The sequence below is a fragment of the Lytechinus pictus genome, chromosome 2, assembly GCF_037042905.1.
Source record: "Lytechinus pictus isolate F3 Inbred chromosome 2, Lp3.0, whole genome shotgun sequence".
Classification (NCBI taxonomy): domain Eukaryota; kingdom Metazoa; phylum Echinodermata; class Echinoidea; order Temnopleuroida; family Toxopneustidae; genus Lytechinus; species Lytechinus pictus.
In genome coordinates this window covers 55,224,851-55,244,019 of record NC_087246.1, presented here as the reverse complement: position 1 = coordinate 55,244,019, position 19,169 = coordinate 55,224,851, and the positions used below count along the sequence as shown (strand labels likewise).

The 19,169-nt window shown below is 34.6% G+C and overlaps 1 protein-coding gene and 1 long non-coding RNA gene across 2 annotated transcripts; both read right to left on the bottom strand.

Annotated features, from left to right (window-relative positions):
* Nucleotides 1–1,373: 1,373 nt before the first annotated feature.
* Nucleotides 1,374–11,417, bottom strand: LOC129253943 (zinc finger protein 341-like). Its single transcript, XM_054892382.2, has 9 exons — nt 11,260–11,417; nt 9,974–10,063; nt 8,383–8,903; nt 7,582–7,901; nt 6,850–7,039; nt 6,220–6,289; nt 5,424–5,563; nt 4,392–4,591; nt 1,374–3,832 (listed from the first exon to the last, which is right to left on the bottom strand). Exons 1-9 carry the CDS (start codon nt 11,288–11,290, stop codon nt 2,566–2,568), a joined length of 2,829 nt encoding a protein of 942 aa, XP_054748357.2. The 5' UTR covers nt 11,291–11,417; the 3' UTR covers nt 1,374–2,565.
* A 1,325-nt stretch (nt 11,418–12,742) lies between these two features.
* Nucleotides 12,743–18,551, bottom strand: LOC129253944 (uncharacterized). Its single transcript, XR_008583752.2, has 4 exons — nt 18,195–18,551; nt 16,335–16,388; nt 15,887–15,983; nt 12,743–15,350 (listed from the first exon to the last, which is right to left on the bottom strand). It is a non-coding gene; the product is annotated as an uncharacterized LOC129253944 (long non-coding RNA).
* Nucleotides 18,552–19,169: the final 618 nt, after the last annotated feature.

Below are 19,169 nucleotides of genomic sequence, written 5' to 3'. Positions count from 1 at the left end.
CATGGTGACACTGTACATGTGCCAAAGAAACCTAGATGCCATATTATTCCTATCACAAAACGGCCTTCAATGTACCATGGGGTCTTAAGAGGCACCATACATTCTTATCTTCACAAGTACTGGGAAAGAATGAATTAAGTAAAGTTTACCATGTACTACTTGAAACATAAAACTTCAAGATTGATCATAATATTCATTGGTGAGCTCAATTGCATATAATAATCAGTGCAATCAGCTCTGCCATCAAATGCTATGCAGGGAATATTTTTGCATTACAAAATTGAATAGCATTTTTGGTCATAAGAGAAAAGCTCTCAACTAAGTAATGTACAGTCCTATGTATAAATATGCTATACAAAAGACTTTATGCATAGCAGTCTTTCAAAAATGTGGAGTAAATTGCAATGCGATACTAGGAAAATTATTCCCTGATATGCTTTGTGATACAGGGCCCCCGTCTCATAAAGAGTTACGATTGATCCGATCAAACTCAACTGTATGGAAATCCATCAATGTCATAATCATTTCTGCAGGGAATTTATACAATATCAATTTTAAACAGAGAGAAGCTCACTGAATTTTCAAGAAAATGGTAAATATATGAATACTCGACCGTATCTAGAAGATATTTTGAACAAACATGCATTTTGGAACTACCCTTGCATCTTTCTTCAAAACGCAATCAGAATCGAAGTTTAATCGTTACCATTGATGTCAACAATTTCCAGGGTCCTAATAATATAATGGTAACTTTACTAGGGGTGGAAGGTAGGTTCCTTTTTACCTCCATGGTTGAAATAAAGAATACCTGTCTATGATCACAAGAAAAAAAAAAAACTTGATAATTATAGCAAGATTTGATATAATTTGTTAAAAAGCTCATAATATATGACAGAGAAACATGAATACTTTTAAGATAAACTTTGATAATATTCAAACATAATTCACACAAATTGAGCAACCATATTTTCAAATATTCAAATTGATATTGTCAAATTCAACATAATCAAATTATGATAATGAGAGCTCATCAGTGATAAACTGTCTTTTTTATAAGTTGGTATTAATCTACTGCAAAAGGGAAGTGCTGGTATTTCACAGCATATTAAAGATATAGGTAGTCTAGATTCTATCCGTTGGTGTGTTTGTTATTTCTCTCCTCTTTCTTTCTCCTCCAGCGCGCTATCCCCATTGATCCCAATATCCTCTCTTTCACGCCCCACACAAATTCTAGATAACTCTGCCAATTTTACGGCCGTTGGTGAGAGGCGTGAAAGAGGGGACATCGCGATCAATGGGGATAGCGCACTGGAGAAAAAGGAAAGAGAGAAATAACAAACACCAACGGATAGAATCTAGACTACATAAGATACTGTTGATTTCTAATATAAGAGAGAAAAAGTTACTAAAAATGTAAAGGACAGTCTACCCCAACAAAAAGTTTATTTGAATTTAAAAAAAATACAACAAGCATAGCACTGAAAATTGCACCAAAATCAGGTGTAAAATAAGAAAGTTATGACATTTTTGCTGAATTTCACAAAACAGTTTAATATATGCACATCCTGGTCGGTATGCAGATGAGGGGACTGATGATGTCACCCACTCACTATTTATTTTGTATTTTATTATATGGAATATGAAATATTCTAATTTTCTCATTGTCATGTGAAACAAGCATGAATCTTCCCTGAACATTTGGTATTACCATTTGTTAAACATTTTATGGTTCATTCAAGTTGGTTCTTATTGTTAAATCTTTAAATATTGTATAATTCAGACAATAAATTGTTTTTTTAAATAGTGAGTGAGGGACATCACGACTCTCTATTTTGCATGTCACTGAGTTGTGCATACAACTGATAAGTGAAAAATAAGCAAAACTTTAAAATGTCATAATTTTTTCCTTTAACTTCTGATTTTGATTAAATTTTGAGATTATGCTTATCTGATTGTTCTCTACTGATTCGAATCAACATTTTCCTGGGGTGGACTTGACCTTTAAGGTACAGAAGATGCACCTCAATCCACATGATCTGAATTACAGTTTAGCTTTGAGGATTCCAGTATCAATGAAAGTAATCGTACGGGAATAACGACAGGAATCTTCATGAATTTGACATACTATTATACTAAAGTTAGTATATTAAAATGATCCTTTATACCTCAGTCACATTTCATCTACAGCGACTCTACGGCGAGTTGAAAACAGCCGTTTTATTCATTTTCATTCAAACCACCTATATGTAGCTGGTACGAGGGTTATTTTGGCCACCTGACTTCTTATGAAGAGGTAGCTGGTTTAATATATCTTGGGTGTTTCTCCAAGTATAACAAAATAAGGGACATTAAATATTAGGTGGATGGAATCTGTCATGTCAGTGTGAGCATGTTTTATTTTGCAAACTAATGAGTAATTAATGCCACTATTTTATTATTGTTTGATGATTTTTACCAAACTATCATCACTTAAGAATCACTGATGCGATGTGTATCAAAGGATACATAATTAAAACTTTCTTTAGAGACTTTTCTTTCCTCCAAATAAAGAGCCTATTTGAACAGTCAAGGTCTAGATACTACCACCACCACGTCCTCCATTCCTTCGAGTCCATGACCGTGTGTCACTACCACTGGAAGCATCGGCCCACTCAGGTCTCCAGGTTCCATGTTTATAGGATCCTGGATCAAAGACTCCGATGGAAGACTGATATTCACTCCAGATTGACGAGAAAGAGAGGAGGCAAGGCTATGTCCACTGTCTGTTTGGTCCGTGCCAAGGCCTTCCATTCCGACACCCACACTAACACTGACATCATTACTGTGTTGGGCTAGTACATTTTGAATGATGGCAAGGTCTTCCTCAATTGCAGCAATGGTGGATTTCTCTGACATCAGTGGCGTTTGGAGCTTGGTCTGCTTTGGCTTAGTCTTTAGTTTCCTGGTTCGTTTTTGTTTGCTGAGGATAGAACCAGTTTTCATCCTCACCTGTCTTGTCTTTGTCTGGACGATCCTAACTTCCTCTTCCTCCTCCTTTGTATCTTCTTTTGCTTTCATTAGTTGAATATCGCTTTTCCTTTTTCTGCCTCTCTTCTTCTTGGTCTTCAGGGCCAAGGCTTCAGCGATACTACTCTGCAACTGAATCTCATCCGCATCTAGGATAGCTCCAGCATCAATCAGCTTGGCAGCATAATCCAGGCTTATGTTTGTACCATCGATGATCGATGTTCGTTTGGGACCTGTTTTGGCATTACAGTTATGGTTCTTCAGGTACTTCTCTCTGGCGTATCCCTTGTTGCACTTCTCACAACGGTAAGGAAAGTCGTTGGTGTGGAGCTTCATGTGTTCAGCCAGGTTAGGCCTCCGGCTGAATGTCTTTGAGCAGTGGAAGCACTTGAAGGGTTTGATCCCACTGTGCGTGATGATGTGAGCTTTCAGTTTGTCTGCCCGATTGAACGCCATTGTGCAGCCAGCTACCGTGTGGAATGGACACTTGAATTTCTTGGTGGGTTCATGGATCAGCATGTGTCTCTTTAGTTTGTCCTTGCGATTGAACTCGGTCTGACAGACCTGACAGCTGAATGGTTTCTGACCGGTGTGAATGAGAATGTGAGATTTCAGATAGTGCTCACTCTTGAACTTTTTATTGCAGAGGTGGCACTCGTGCAGGGCTTGGGTGGAATGGGAGACAAGGTGGCGTCGCAGGTATCGTTCACAGGTAAAGACCTTGTTACATTCTGGGCAGTTGAATTTATGTGACGAGGTGTTCATGTGGTGTTCAAGAGCATCGGGTGATGAATACTTGCTGTTACATTTGGGACACTTGAATTCTCTGAAAAAAGAAGAAGAAACAATATGGTTCGTTCTCAATTTAAATCTCTGGCAAACCAAAGAAAAAAAAAGGGAAAGTCTTTTGAGTCACCAATTATTACATCAAATATTGAATAAAAAAACAAGCATTATGGGAACACTTAGTAAAATTGTACATATCTATACTACAGTGACTATATTAAGTTTGATAAAAGATATTAAGCATCAATCCTTTTTTTTTCAGAATAGAATAATATATGAGATCATGGTATACACAATGTTTCTAATTCAACCTTTCTAATTTTGCGATGATAAACCATGTAGGTAAAAAAGGATAAGAAACATTTTTGTTCAAGATGAAAAGGAGGCATGAGAGTTGAATTAGACTTTAAAAAAATCATACATCATTGCTAATGCACAAATGATATTAAATAAGTACGAAGAACTTCACGATGATTATGCAGTGTGCTGATATAATGTATATCACAAGCAACCACAAGCAGAATAAATATTCACATTCCAAAATCAGAAACTCCTACAATAAAAGTTTGTTGCACTGTACCATCAGAATATTGACTTACTTTTGAACAAGTTTTGGACCTTGGTTTGGATAGAGGCTGTGTGAATATTGATGGACACCTAAATCATTGAGGTCATTGAACTGCTTGTTGCACAGGTGGCAACGATAGGATAGTTCCTTGTCGTGGGATCTGATGTGCTCCAGGAATTCATCAAGGTTCTTGAAAGTTTGTGAGCAACTCTTCACAATGCACTTGTACAGCTTGAAATGAAAGACAGAAACATTCAGACAATGAATGATATATTCACCGTATTATGAGAATTTACATTGAAATCTACTAGAAAAACTTCATTGTATACACATTGCTGGGTATACTAAATGTAAGAATTGTAAAGACAGACAAGCTTTATATACTGGGTGAGTGATGTTTCCGCAGTGAGGGAAATGGCACTTGTAAACAGAATGGTCTTCCATCTATGGATCCTGGAGGAAAATGTGGAGGGCAGCCATTGAATAAATAAATGTCCAAATGTACATTAAATTAATTAAAGCCTAACCACACAAAGTGGGATAAATATGATAATCAACAAAAAGATGATTTTCCCCCATAAATAAATACCTGTATATACTACACTCAAAGGACAATTCTCTCGGCTGGACAAAGGTGGAGGCTAATAAACCAAAGAATAGTTTTTAATCACTCATTTTGATCTACAGAAAAAAATTAGGATGATAACATCCACAAATTTATAATACTAGTAGATGGCGTTGTTATATAATTAATATACATTTTTTCCAAAAGGAATTGACATAAAACAAAAAACCTGAATTGCATACAATTTTTGCTTTTAAGAGATTATTTGCTATAGATTTTGCTAGTCCCTACCACTCATGTTTAAGTGGTATCAGATATCAGTAAGACAAAAAGATTCTCGATAAGAAGGTTAATGAGCAATCAGAGTATTGCTTTGAGTCTATTTTGATATATCCTTGTGTGGAGGCAGGATTGGGACACAAACTCATGAAGACTAATGCTCTGAAGAACATACAAATGCACTGGTGATTCCAATTATAATTTTATCATCATACACACCTGTTCATCTTTGTGTTGTCTCATGTGTGTCTTCAGCTGATAGTAGTTCTTGAACTTCTCATTACAAAAGTTACACACGTAGGAGTTATCGATCAGCATTTCTTCTCTTGGGATGGGTTCTAACAAATCCTGACTACCTCCTGAGGTCATGAAAATACCAAGATGCTACATATGAAATAGTTTGATAAAAATTGATTGAATCAATGTACAGGCTTCACGGTACACCATGTATTATTTTGTGGGCATGTGTTTGGTCCTGAAAAGGACCACCAAGGTTGTTTGAGATGGACATAACCTTCTCTCTCCTGACTTAGACTGCCAATTTGGATTAAGATCATTTGAAAAGGATGGTATCCCGAAGTTAAAAATTCTTCAAAAAAGTTAAAAAATTGGAATAATGACAAAGCGCTAAAATTATCAAATTTAATGATTACTCCATTTTCACTATAAATGGTATAAATTACAATGATGGTACAGTGACAGTCGACACTATCTCACATTCAAATATTTTGTGCAAGTTTGGGGAGGTTTACTGTGTGTCATATATATTCATACTTCTTTTATTTTGTAAGAGGTGGGGATACACATGAAAGTATTTGATTCTTTGATGTTTTCTTTACTTTAAATGACACTGTAATATAAAGTAGTAGTGGAAACGAACATCTGAGTCCCTACACCCTTCCCCCACCCCTTATCCCAACTTCTCAGTTTCTCTGATGAAAAAAAAATCACCTTAATTCATCTCTGCTTCTCTATTTCTCTCACAAGTTTGTAAACATCGTACAAAGTAACTTACCTGCATCCAAACGGATCTTGGCATTTTTGGCACTATTCTCTTCTCCAAGATTGGTAACCTTCAGTATAGGCTACGAGAAAGAAGAAAAAAAAACAGTCTAGTCAAATACTTGACAAAACCAAAGATTGCAGATTCATACATTATCACTTCTGAAACAGACAATGAACTATATGACATAGAAGTAAATGCATCAAAATTTCACTTACTGTCTGATATGCCTTTGTCATGGAAAGACAATATAAACCTAATACATCATAATATATAATGATGATGATAATAATAATACTTTGCAATAATTAAAGCACTTAATACAATTTTATAAACACTGCATAGGCCTACTATTACCTTGGTTTCAGCATGGCTACTCTAAGAGTCACTCAAGCATTCAAGGAATTTCTTCCTACAAGGTACCCATTGACTAATCCCAGGTGGAGATTGGCAAATTTAGATTAACGCCTTGCCAATGACGCAAATGCTGCCATAGAATTTGAACCCCAGACTTTGTGGTTCAAAGTCAGGAGGCATGAGAACATCTGCATTCCATTGCATTTTCGAGGATATGTTTTTTGTTGTTGAATCTGGAGATATTGGGGTTATTAGAGAAAGATTGTATTCTTTTGTCTAACTTACTTTATTAGGCAAAGTTGCTTTCTTTCCTTCTGGCCATACTTTGTGTGTTTGCATGTGCTTCTTGACATTTGACTTCTGAGCGAATGCTCTCCCGCATACAATGCACTGAAATGGTTTCTCTCCCGTGTGACTGCGTAGATGCTGATTCAGGTCAAAGTTCTTTGCGAACGTCCTGTCGCAGTAGTTGCATCTGAGGATAAAGATTACTTTCCATCAGTATGTTTCTTAACATCACAAAAAATATATATGTTTTACATCAATTTTCTACAAGTACCTATCCATTTTGTGCAATAGTCATTTATTATTTATAAACATCACAGAATCTGTATACCCCCCCCCCCATGAAGGAAAAAAAAAGATTATAGATCTATATGGCAATAACATTTTACCCACAGAGGCAAAATATTCTCCATCAAATTTAATAATGGACTAGAATCAAGTCATTTGAAATCCAGTTGTCGAAATGTCTCTGTAGTTACTCTTACAATTCTACTAACTCTAAAACTATTCAGGGTTCACATTTCTACAGTACATTAAGAATCTATCGGGATGAACTACTTACAAAAATGATTATGGCACACATCACAAAGCTTTAGCAATTAGTATGAAGATATTTTTAGTGCTATTTCCATCCCCCTAATTACAATAACTCTTTCTAAATATGCAATCCAAACTTACAGGTTACTATTCTAAGACTACAAATTCTTCTGCACAAAGGGATAGTCTGCATACCTTAGTTTCCCCGTCTTCTTACTCTCAGCCTCTCCCCTACGCTTCCTCCTGGCAGTGAGGCTGTAGATATGATCAGGTCTGTTCAGGGGGTCACCGCCATCACCGTTACCTTGAACCAGGTTGGTCATGGGAGCAATACGGGTGAGTTCCTGCACCCCTGAGGTCCTGGGGGGTTGTGGCATGATGGCGGCAGGTTGTATCAGGGTTTGGCCTTGCTGCTGCTGCTGTTGCAGAAGAGCCTGCTCCTGTTGGTTGGAGTTGGGGAGTACCTGTTGTAAAGTGATGTTACCATTGGGTTGAACTATCTGAATATTGGTCACCTAGAAAGAGAGAAAAATATGAAGACAGTGAAAAGACAGAATTTTTGTATTGCTTTGCATTATCCTTTGTATATTATCCAGTATTTACTGAGAAATGAACATAAAAGCAATGTTGTTTGAAAATGAAATTATTTCCTATAGACCAAAACTGCTCATTAAATTTGAGAACCAAAATTGTTATTTAACAATAGTATTGTAGAGAAATGCAGACACTAAGTCGATGATTTTTTTTTAAACGTTCTAAAAAAAAAGAATTATGATCTAAGACGGATCCTGACTTCATTCAGTTATATTTAACATTCAAGAAACATTTAGAATTGCTCATGTTACATCAAAGTCATTAAAATTTGACCACTTTGATGTATTAATCTGTGTTGTAGATCTAGTCTTTTCTTTAATACATTCATCTATACTAAATTTCACCAACCTGAACAATAAAAAAAAAAGATTAAATAATCTGGCATTACAAAGTTGAGCATACCTGGCCGATGTTTAGAGTCTGTTGTACAGGGTTAACAGACCCTGATGACATAGCTGACGAACCTCCTGATGAGACCGGTGTGGTGGAAGTCAAAAGCCTAGAAGCAGCCTGAGACGTGATGAACGGCGCCGAGGAGAGAGAACCAGAGTTCATCAGGGTGTTCTGAAGCTGCTGAATGTTCTGCTCCACATTGGCAAACTGGGAGATCAGTACCTCCTCACCAAGCACCATGTTGGACGGAAGCTGCGCCAAGGGGGACGGGGGCACCGGTCCGATGCCGGTCCCGCCCAGCGATAGACGGTTCCCCAGCGAGGTCTGGGTGAGGGTGGAGAAGGCACTGTTGACAGAGTGAGGAGCGGCAGCAGAGATGGGTTGAGGGCGTGGCAGGGTCGTTATGGTCTGTATGGGGTGCGTTGAGATGGGCGGTACGCAGTGATCTCTCTTGTGGTTCATGAAGGAGTTGAGGGATGTGAACTGCTTCTTGCATTTGCCGCACTGGAAGATGTCCTCTTCATCAACACCTGTAATTAAGAGGAAATGAATTACATAATGACAAATCAGTAATCCCAATTGACTTAACAAAATTCAACCTTAGGCCTATATAGTTTTCTTCTTCACCTGTAAATATAATCAAACTTGTTAAGGACAGTTTACCATGTAGGCTATGTTCTGTATTCTAAACATGAAGCCAAATATATCACAAAAAATCTATAATATACAGTGTATATTTTTTATTATACAAACCTTGCCATAACTATATTCACATTTGAGGTGGTTAGTCAGAGGGGAAGGGAGCAACTGAAGAAGACTTGGAAAAACGAGTGATGGAGGAGAGTAGGAGGGTTGGGTTGAGGGTACACCGAATAAAGGAAAGTGGAGGGTGATCTCTGTGAGGGCAAGGTGACTCCAGCCACCCCTGTAGTAGGGGACCAAACTGGATTTCAAACTCGGGTGACTGATTATAGTTTTGAATAAATATTCAATGGAGTGAAATTATCAAAACAAAATAGGGTATCTGAGAGCAACTAAAATATGAAATAAAATAACTACATGTGAAAGGTTTTATACCCATTGGTGGCAGAAGCCAAAAAATTTAATGGGGTGTCCACCTGAAATTTTGTGATGGACACAGGTAAAATATTTGACAAGCAAAAAAAAAAAAAAAAAAAATTATCAATTTTTTTTAAGGGGGGGACCGTCCCCCCACCGCCGCCTATGTTTATACCCCCAAGAGTCATTTCATCGTATTTATTGCACAAAAAGTATGTGATTTTAAATTACAGTCCATAGAATGTGTATACATTATCATTAGTAAAGTCATCATTTTAAAAAGAAGAAGATGATGACAACAATGAAAACCAGATGATGATGATTGTTATTATTATCACTTGGCCTGTCATCATTACCATAAATACCACTATTGATTATCTTTGCTTCATCATTTCCATTATTATTAGGATACTCTAACTCATATACAAGGCCTCTACAGTAAATAATAAAAATAATAGTTTCAACATTTTCAAGTCATTCAGAACTGATTGATCTTCATTCAATTAACAGACATTTTATGGAAAATCCAAAAAATTATTACCTGCATTTGGGTCTTGAACAATGGTTGTCATGGTGCTAGTGGGAGTGGTCTCTAAAAGACTCTGCATTCCTAGGCCACTCCCATCGATGCCTGAATGAAGAAAGCAACAGATTAATAAATAGTAAAATATGGTTTTCTAAAAATCAAATATCATATAGAATTTTTACCACCAGCAGATTCTAACAATATAAGCCTATTCTTTATTCATTTTTAACAAGTTGTAAGCAAAGGTCAGGAGTGTCAAATCTAATGTTAATTACAGAGCTGTCAACCTTACTTGTGAAAAATCATATTTCTATTTATTTTTATCTGAGTATTTTCAAGCCTAAAATCCTATTTTCTTAAAAATTTTGAAAACATACCAAAGATCATCCTACAAGTTAAAAAATCCTATTTCTAGGGGGAAAAATCCTATTTAGTGTCACCTTCCTTTAAAAATTAAACCAAATATGATAAAATCCTACTAATTGTCAGCTCTGAAATGAGGATTTCCACTGAACTTCAAGGGTTGCAGAGCATTTATTTACGATGACACACCATACACAGCCTCAATGCAACTTCCAAAGAACTCCCTTAAAATTTGATTATTTATATAAAAATATATCCCCCAATAGATATGTGACATAATGACATTTTATTCATGTGATGAATGTATCCCATTCTACTATAGTACATGTATGTTTCCTTTTTTTTTTTTATCTTGTTGATCATCCATACTAGATACTATACCATCTACAATACTTCACACATTTTATATTGAAATCCACTGTGATTGGTCAAATCTCTGCGACAAAATACCAATCTCATGAATATTCATTTCATACCGGACAAAGCCAACATGGCGAAGAGTTGTTGTTGCTTTTCCAGCAAGGACTCATACACCCTCAAATTTTGTCTTTGGAATAAAGCATGAACATAATTTATATGCATATTTATTTCTGATAGCATATTCTTCTATGTTATTTGGCATGTAGAATAAACAATATCAAATTATTATCAGATTTATCTTTACTTCTTATCTAGGCTGTCAAATGTTGGAAAATGACAAGCATTTTGGGTGAGCGCAGTTATAACTCGTCACACTTCCACACTACAGTACACTAGCCGCGCTTTGCACAACAATACAACGTCGGCTCAGTGTTCACGCGGGTACGGGTAAAGGCCGGTTGAAAAGCCGACCATGTACCCAAGATGACAGTCGCCCAGTGCAGTGCGGGCGCATAGACACATATATAAAATTGGAAATGTTTATACTACTTAAAGCCATTGAAGAACAATTTACTTACCAGCGAGGGCATCGAATAATGCTTGACTCATCTTATCGCAAAATGTGTCAACTTTGATTCCAGAATTATAAATAAAACATGCGAAAATGAGACAAAGTTCCAGACATTTGGGTACCGCGGCAGGGCGTAAAACGAATCGCGAAGCTCAAATCAATTATGCAAATTAGATTATAAAATGCATATTCATGAAGGTTGTGCCCCTTGTGAATGTTATTATTGGATTTTAGAATAAGATTCATTTCCAAGTAGAAAAGAGAGAGAGATTCCAGTAAATATCTTAGATGGTGAATATGAGAAGTACATGGGTGAATATGAAAAGTGCATGTATGCTGTCATTTGGAGAAAAAAATTGGCCTTAGTGGATGTGTAAATAGGCATTGAATTGCAAAATAAAGCATTGGACATGCCATAGGGCCTATTAATTTATTATCTAGTAGCTTAAGAATGAAATTTGATCCATAATCAATTTACTATTATAAATGTGGTGATATATGTAGAAAGAAAAAAAAACTAATAGAAACTTGAATTCTTCAAGGATATGAATTTTATTTTAGTGTTTTTCACAGGCAAATTTGAATAGCAAAATATAGCTGCTATAATGCATTTTTAAAATCTGATTTTCTTGTAAGTTTAGATCCATCAAATTACATTATATTTGATTATATGCACACCCATTCCATTCATGTATTTGAAATTACCATCTGTAAAAGAAACTGAAGACATATTTAATTGAAAAGGGAATTTGAATGCTTTAGACAGTTAAATGACCCAACCATGGATAATGTGATCTTGTTGTCATTCATGCTTTGTCACTTTTCTTTTTTATAGCTTATAAATGTTCCATTGACACATATACATCATTTGCCACTCGGACTAAAAAATAAGTAACAATCACTGTTCAGGGTAAAAAAAAAATTCTGCTATTAATTTCCCTTAATAGGGGAGCAAAGCAATTAAGGATTTTTTAGTTGCTGTATTTTACAGAAAGAAAATGTACGCTATGATTTTTCTCCCACAAATAAATGTTTGCAATTGATGAAATTGGTTTAGCCCTCATATTACGAATTTTAGAAAGTGTTATCACAGCAATATCAATTATTCATGTGGATGAACTGAGTGCGTATAGTGTTCAGTGTGACATATCCAACCCCCTTCCTACTTTTCTGCATACAATTCAATAAGGCAAGTCTTATAGAAGTGGGATAGAACTATGAAGTATTTATATAGTAATATAAATAAGAAACGAGTTCCTTTGAAAAATACTACTGTGAAAGTGCTCTTGCTACAAGTTGGCAATATGAGAGCTAAACAATGTTTATTCATTTCAAAGTTTATTTGTGGAATTTCAATTTTTATTGTCTATTTTCACATAAACTACCAGTACTACTATATTACCTAGGTTGGATTCCACTTTAAGAAATACAAGAGAGGAGACAAACCACATGAACAAACAAATAAACTAAGTTTCAAGTTAATGAAGATATAATTAGTCAGCTCAGTGTAAAATCATCATTTAATTTCCATTGCATGTACACAAATATCAAAGATATGGAAATACATACACAAACATAACATTTAATACAAAAATAGTGATATTTTCCCAAGGAAGATACAATAAATTGATATTGAATGATAATGAAGGATAACATTAATATCATGTTGAGTTGATCTGAAAGATCTCATAATAACTAAAGCATGATGTGTTTTACATGATATTGTTTAAATTTGTAAACATACTGAATTTGAACTTAAAGGCAGGCTAAGTCTACCCCAACTATAAGTTGATTTGAACAAAAATAGAGAAAAATTATACTGGTATAACCCAAAATATTTATATAAAAATCAGATGGAAAATCAGTTTCACTTAGTAAAGCACAAGACATGGGTGGTATACAATTGAGGGAGCTGGCAACATCACACACTCGGCATTTATTATAGACTTGCTAATAAAAAAAATCTTCTCATTGAATCACAGTAAGTTACAATTATGAAGATTTACATGTTTAAGGAGTCCAACTATAATTCATGTTATTTCAGAAAATCTATTTCATGAATTTAAATAAGGGTGGACATTTCCTTTTAAAAGTAAATGGTGAAATCTAATTTTAACCTGTTTTATTCAGGCAGTTATTAAAGGGCAAATCCACCCCAGAAAAAAGTTGATTTGAATCAATTTAGAAAAATCAAATAAGAATAATGCAGAAAATTTCATTTAAATCGGATGGAAAATAAGAAAGTTATGACAATTTAAAGTTTCGCTTATTTTTCTCAAAACAGTTCTATGCTCAACTCAGTGATATGCAAATGAGAGAGTCGATAATGTCACTCACTCACTATTTCTTTGTTCTTGAATGTTTGAATGATACAACATTTCAATTTTTATGGATTCAACAATTAGGGCCCTCTTGTTTGAACCACAAAATGTTAAAACAATTGAATTCCACATGTTCAGGGAGGAATGAAACTTTGTTTCACATGACAATGAGGAGAAAATTCAAATATTTCATATAACAAAATACAAAAGAAATAGTGAGTGGGTGATGTCATCGGTCCCCTCATTTGCATACTGACCAGGATGTGCATATAACTGTTTTGTGAAATTTAACGAAACTTTAAAATGTCATAGCTTTCTTATTTTAGATCCTATTTTGATGAAATTTTCAGGGTTATGCTTGTTTGAATTTTCTCTTTCTATTCAAATCATCTTTTTGTTGGGGTGGACTTGTCCTTTAATAACCTTAAGAAATTAAGACCCTGTTCTCATCTACTTTCTTGAACTGGTTTCCTTTAAACCAGTTCAGAAGATCTCTGATTTGGAGGACCAAGACTAAACTGGTATAAGCAAATAGATGAGAACGGGTCACAGATGATGTAAAAAATTCAGATCATTTATTAACATCATTCTGTCCTCATAAGACAGGGAAGCTTTGAAGTAAAAATGCACGATAATAAGACATACATCAATGACAGGTGTACATGTAAATGAAGTAATCTATGTATGGTACAGCACATGATCAAATCAAGCGGTGCTCTTAATGCACAATTTGAACAGGATATACTACTCATATATTTTGCATCTTATCAATATGTACAAATCAATATGACATCTAACTCAGGCACACACAATCTTGACAGCAATGCCTTTCTACAAGAAAGTATATTTGATAAGTATATACATGGGAGAAAGTTGAAGTGAGAGAATAGAGAAAACATACATCACCCCCTGGTTTTTAAATTTTCCAACTTGAGATTTGAACTCTATAATATAGAGTGTTGGCTTATTGTTACAACGCAATCTTCACAACTCATGTTTTCACCACTTAACATTTTCACTCTTTTCCCACAATGAAAAATAAATCAAAAGAATTGGTTTTAAACTCTTACAATTTTCACAAAACAGAATGGTCTTAAGGCATACCAAGAAGATTATATTTTGAAAACGATTATCCTCATTTTACAAAACTACAATTACTATTGCAATTAAATGAAGTATATATAATTGATGGAAAGTTCTAGTCTCTGTTCCATAAAAGTTTAGAGACCACTATGATATTGTCCTTACAAAATCTCCATGCTCGTTTCTAATCAAATTCAACAATGGATGTGGTTTGATCTTAGACCCTTGGCATGAATTTGGTAATAAAAAGGACTGCAAAAGGACTGTAGCCCATGAATATCATTGTTGCATTTGCATATTGCTTAAAATTTACATTTCGGGGCCGCAGAACAAGGGTGGGGGGGGTTCAGTTTCTTTTAATAAAAGTGTTAAAAATGGAAAATTACCATCTAATTGTTTTTTTTTTTTTGTATGGTCAGTCCCCTTAAAAACCAATCCAGGACCCATGCCACTATCAACCAATCAGAATCATTATTTGAAAACTGATCGCAAACCTTTATGTTATGGAGCCTTGCTCATGAAAAAAAGTTTGGTGAAGCAGGGGCAGGAATGGAAATTGATACATTCCGAATATAGATATTCAACTTTTTTTTCGATTGGAATTACAAGAATAATTGTCTTTCAGAGTGGCCCATGAGTGATGAAAGCAGGTCCCACGGATCTCTCCTTATTACAATTACATGTAGCCTGGAATCTGAAAATAAAAATCAAAATGGGATTTAAAGGGAACTCTTTAATTCTATATACATATATTGGAAACAATATCATTGACTTTATAGCAATGTTATTACTTAAAATGAACTTTTTTATTTCTATATATATTTGAGACAAAACAGTGACTTTATACATGTAGCAATGATATTACTTTTATGATTTTGTTTATTTTTAAAGAGTTATATGGCAAAACAAGAGAAGAATGACAAGAGAAACAATAAATTGAATTCAATTATTAAAAAATCATTGATTATTAATGCAGTGTTGCCTGGCTCTAATATGGAAATCTAAAATTTTGATGTTAAATTTATCAAATTATGTATGATATAATATAGTTTGAAATATATATTTACGTTTTAAGGGTACATAAATAACATCAATTGTGTCTTGTAATAATCGGTATCTATGTCTACAAACAAAAGGAAATTCCTTTTTTTCAACTGAATCTCAGATTACAATATAATTAAATTCATATTAATATCTGAAACATTATCTGAAACTAAAGAGATAGGTTACCTGGATGTTACCATCATGACTCCTTCTTGTCATCCTTCTTCTCATATTTCTTGGCAGTTTCTTTGAATGATGTCAAAAGGTTGCCTATATCTGGAATCTAAGTGAATCAACAATATAAATACTTATCAAAATTAACAATATACAAAACAAAGAATTGAGAAATGATTTCTCAACGCTTCCAAAATTTGTAAGCTACAGACAGTTCTAATATTTCATTTTGAGGCTTTATTGGTGTAAAGTGTGGCTCTCAGTAATGGGTGAACTGAATAACATCTGGAAGAAAGTACCAACAATACCAGGAGCATGACTTGATTCGTGCATCTTGAATACACTCAGAATAATATGGATCAAAATCATGAAAGCAAAACCTTCATTATTAATGTGTGCGTGCCGGGTGGGATACTTTGAAAAAATTGTGATGCTTAATTGCAAGAATCATAAGACTTACATCATAATGCTGGGAGAGATATACACCAAACACAGTTCCTGATGCAAATCCAACCTGCATGAGAAAAGGGAAAGATTATGAGGACCCAAAATATTATTTTATGACAAATGAAGAGTTTAGTTGCAAAAGGGGTTAGGTCCACTTTGGACCATTCCGAGAAAAACCATGTTTTTTATTCTCACTTACTGCAATATTCTTATGAGAAATTAAATTGACATGATGTACTACCCTATCATGTGAACATAAAATTGGGTATAAAAGAAATCTACCTGTCTTCATTTTTTTTCTATATATTCTTTAAAAATTATCATTGTGGACCTAACCCCTTTTGCAAGTAAACTGAAATGAATCTTATCTATTTTTATTAAAAAAGTGATTTTTCTTTGCCACTTTTATTCACGTTTTCATGTGAAATTCAAATTTTCTTTGTTTTCATCAGAGCAACTTAAAATTTAGAGGTTTTGAGACAGAAAACATTAAAATATGATGAAATATAGACCTACGGTAACCCCTTTTGCAAGTGAGCTCTTCAAATACAAGCTTAGTTTCTGAAATGGTGGTCCAAGTGTATTTTGATAGATTTGAGGAATGGGGGTGGCTTAATTATACATCCTGTAATGAAAACATATTGATATTTTTTATGCATTATGTAGTCACAAGTATAACTCACCAAAAATTTTATATCTGAATTACTATTCTTTCTTATTTTCATTGTTTCTTAAAAAAACGTAGTCTTGAACTCTTCAACCGTGTCACATTGCCCCTGGGTTACTGTGAAATGCTGTCGTTGTACAGTTTATACTGCGTTTATCATCAATCTATCTATTCTATTCAATTCAATCAATCTATTGTTAATTCCAATTCAAACATAGATGGAGCTCGATTCTGTCAGAACTCAGAACGGACCAAAAGCTTCAGTCTCTGTTGCACAGTACAATGACATTGGTTGTTTTGCTTTGCTGAACTTGTTGTTTTGTCTCTACTCACCAAAACATATAAATTGGGTTGATAGTAAAATGTCACAAATTGTTCAATAAATCCCTGGAACGGTTATTCCTGTCTAGAACATGACATAGTTAGCCAAACACAACTTTCCTCTTTGCACTATTGCAGTGTTTGTTTGTTGATGGCAGGTTAAAACTTGAAAAAAAAAACTGATTGATAATCAGATATTATTTACAATTAAATATACACACACGGTAGATGACCAAACTAACATACATACATAAAGATATTAGGCATAAATGAATTAAAATTGAAATTAAGAGTCCCTTTTATTTGCAAAGACTTGATAGGAAAATAATTTTCAATGATTATCAATATCATACGACATTCAAAATCTATACTCGAGACTTCTTCTTCTTCTGGAAACAGTACAGTCCACCGTCTGGTGTATTGTCGTACTGGTGAAGTGCAGCGTGCAAGTGTATGTACATTATTCGATAAAAAATTGCTTACAGCGTGCAAGTAAAAACAACAAGACACAACGCAACAGGAGAGATATGGGAGAGGAAAAAGTGAAAGAAAGAAACAGAAGTCAATAAAACAAGTCAGTGATCATGAAATTGAAAAAATAAAGTATTAGGGCCTAGCCCTACTTTTTTAAAGGCCTTTTTACTTAAGTAAAAGGCTTTTACTTTAGTGTCCACAGTCGTTACTGCCACTGGACTTTTACGTTTTAAATCAAATCATGTCAAATTCACTCATTCAATGAACAAGGTAACTTATTATGGTCAAGTTGATTGAGGCTTTAGACTTTAGTTTGTGAACAACATACTGACATATATGCATATAATGACAAAGAGAGAGAGAGAGAGAGAGATAAAACAAATGGTTAGGCCTAACGTTAGCTCTGCTTACCAAAAATCCAAGGGCCATGTTTGTCGACCTGCTTTATAAATCGTTCCAACTAAGAAAACAGCAAACGCGAACAGGACAAGGTGGGACTGAACGATCACTTCACCGTGCAGATTCGAGGCGCAGTTTTCATGAAATTATTATCAAAATCGATCAAAACAAATCAGACTTTTATCCCTTACGATCTAATAATCTCATACAACTGATAATTTTCATCTAGATCTTGATCAATAATTATATTGACGCCTGTGATGGAAGATTTAGTGATGATGATGGAAAAACTCCTCAACACTGAACAGTGGGTTCAGTGCACCAGGCTGAAGCCAGCGCACAAACCCAGCGCACAGAATATATTGAAGCAAGCCAGCGCACAAATCCAGCGCACAGAGCTATCGCGATACAAACCGCCCTACACCGTGTGCGTAGTCTATTAGTCGCAGACCCTAAATACAGCTTAAATTCTCAAACGTCTCGAATATTGTCATAATGCGCACGGAAATGGTATAGTAAAAAGGCATAGTTACCGGAACTTACAGATGATTGAAAATATGGAACTTCCATAATGCACTATTCCACATTATGATTGCTTCAAATATTAGTATATGACTGATTTGTATAACATTTGAATATAATCATTAAGAATTGAATGGAGTATGTTTCTATATGGCATGAGTGCAGCTGAAAATAATACAGATAAAGAAGAATCAAACAAAGTTGGTAAAATGTAAACAATATCGGACAAGGTTAATAGAGTTATGATATTTTAAAGATCCGCATTTCGGCCAGTTCTATATGCATTTCTTCTTTAACATTCAATGGAGAAAAGTAATCTCTCCTGTATATTCCCACTTTTTTAATCACATGAATTCATGATTATTCAAATTTCCTCCTCCTATAGAATTACAAATATTGTATTAAAACTATTTAATGCATTTTCTCATTAATTTATGGACATTATTTTAATAAGAGACATCACAT

What these genes read in the sequence shown, in the direction of transcription:
- LOC129253943 (XM_054892382.2), bottom strand. Translation starts at nt 11,290, where the DNA reads ATGAGTCAAGCATTATTCGATGCCCTCGCTG. An exon ending in GACAACACAAAGATGAACAG is followed by an intron (nt 4,592 to 5,423) that starts GTGTGTATGATG and finishes TTTCATTTCAAG; the next exon opens with CTGTACAAGTGCATTGTGAA. An exon ending in GGTCCAAAACTTGTTCAAAA is followed by an intron (nt 3,833 to 4,391) that starts GTAAGTCAATAT and finishes TTCTTTTTTCAG; the next exon opens with AGAATTCAAGTGTCCCAAAT.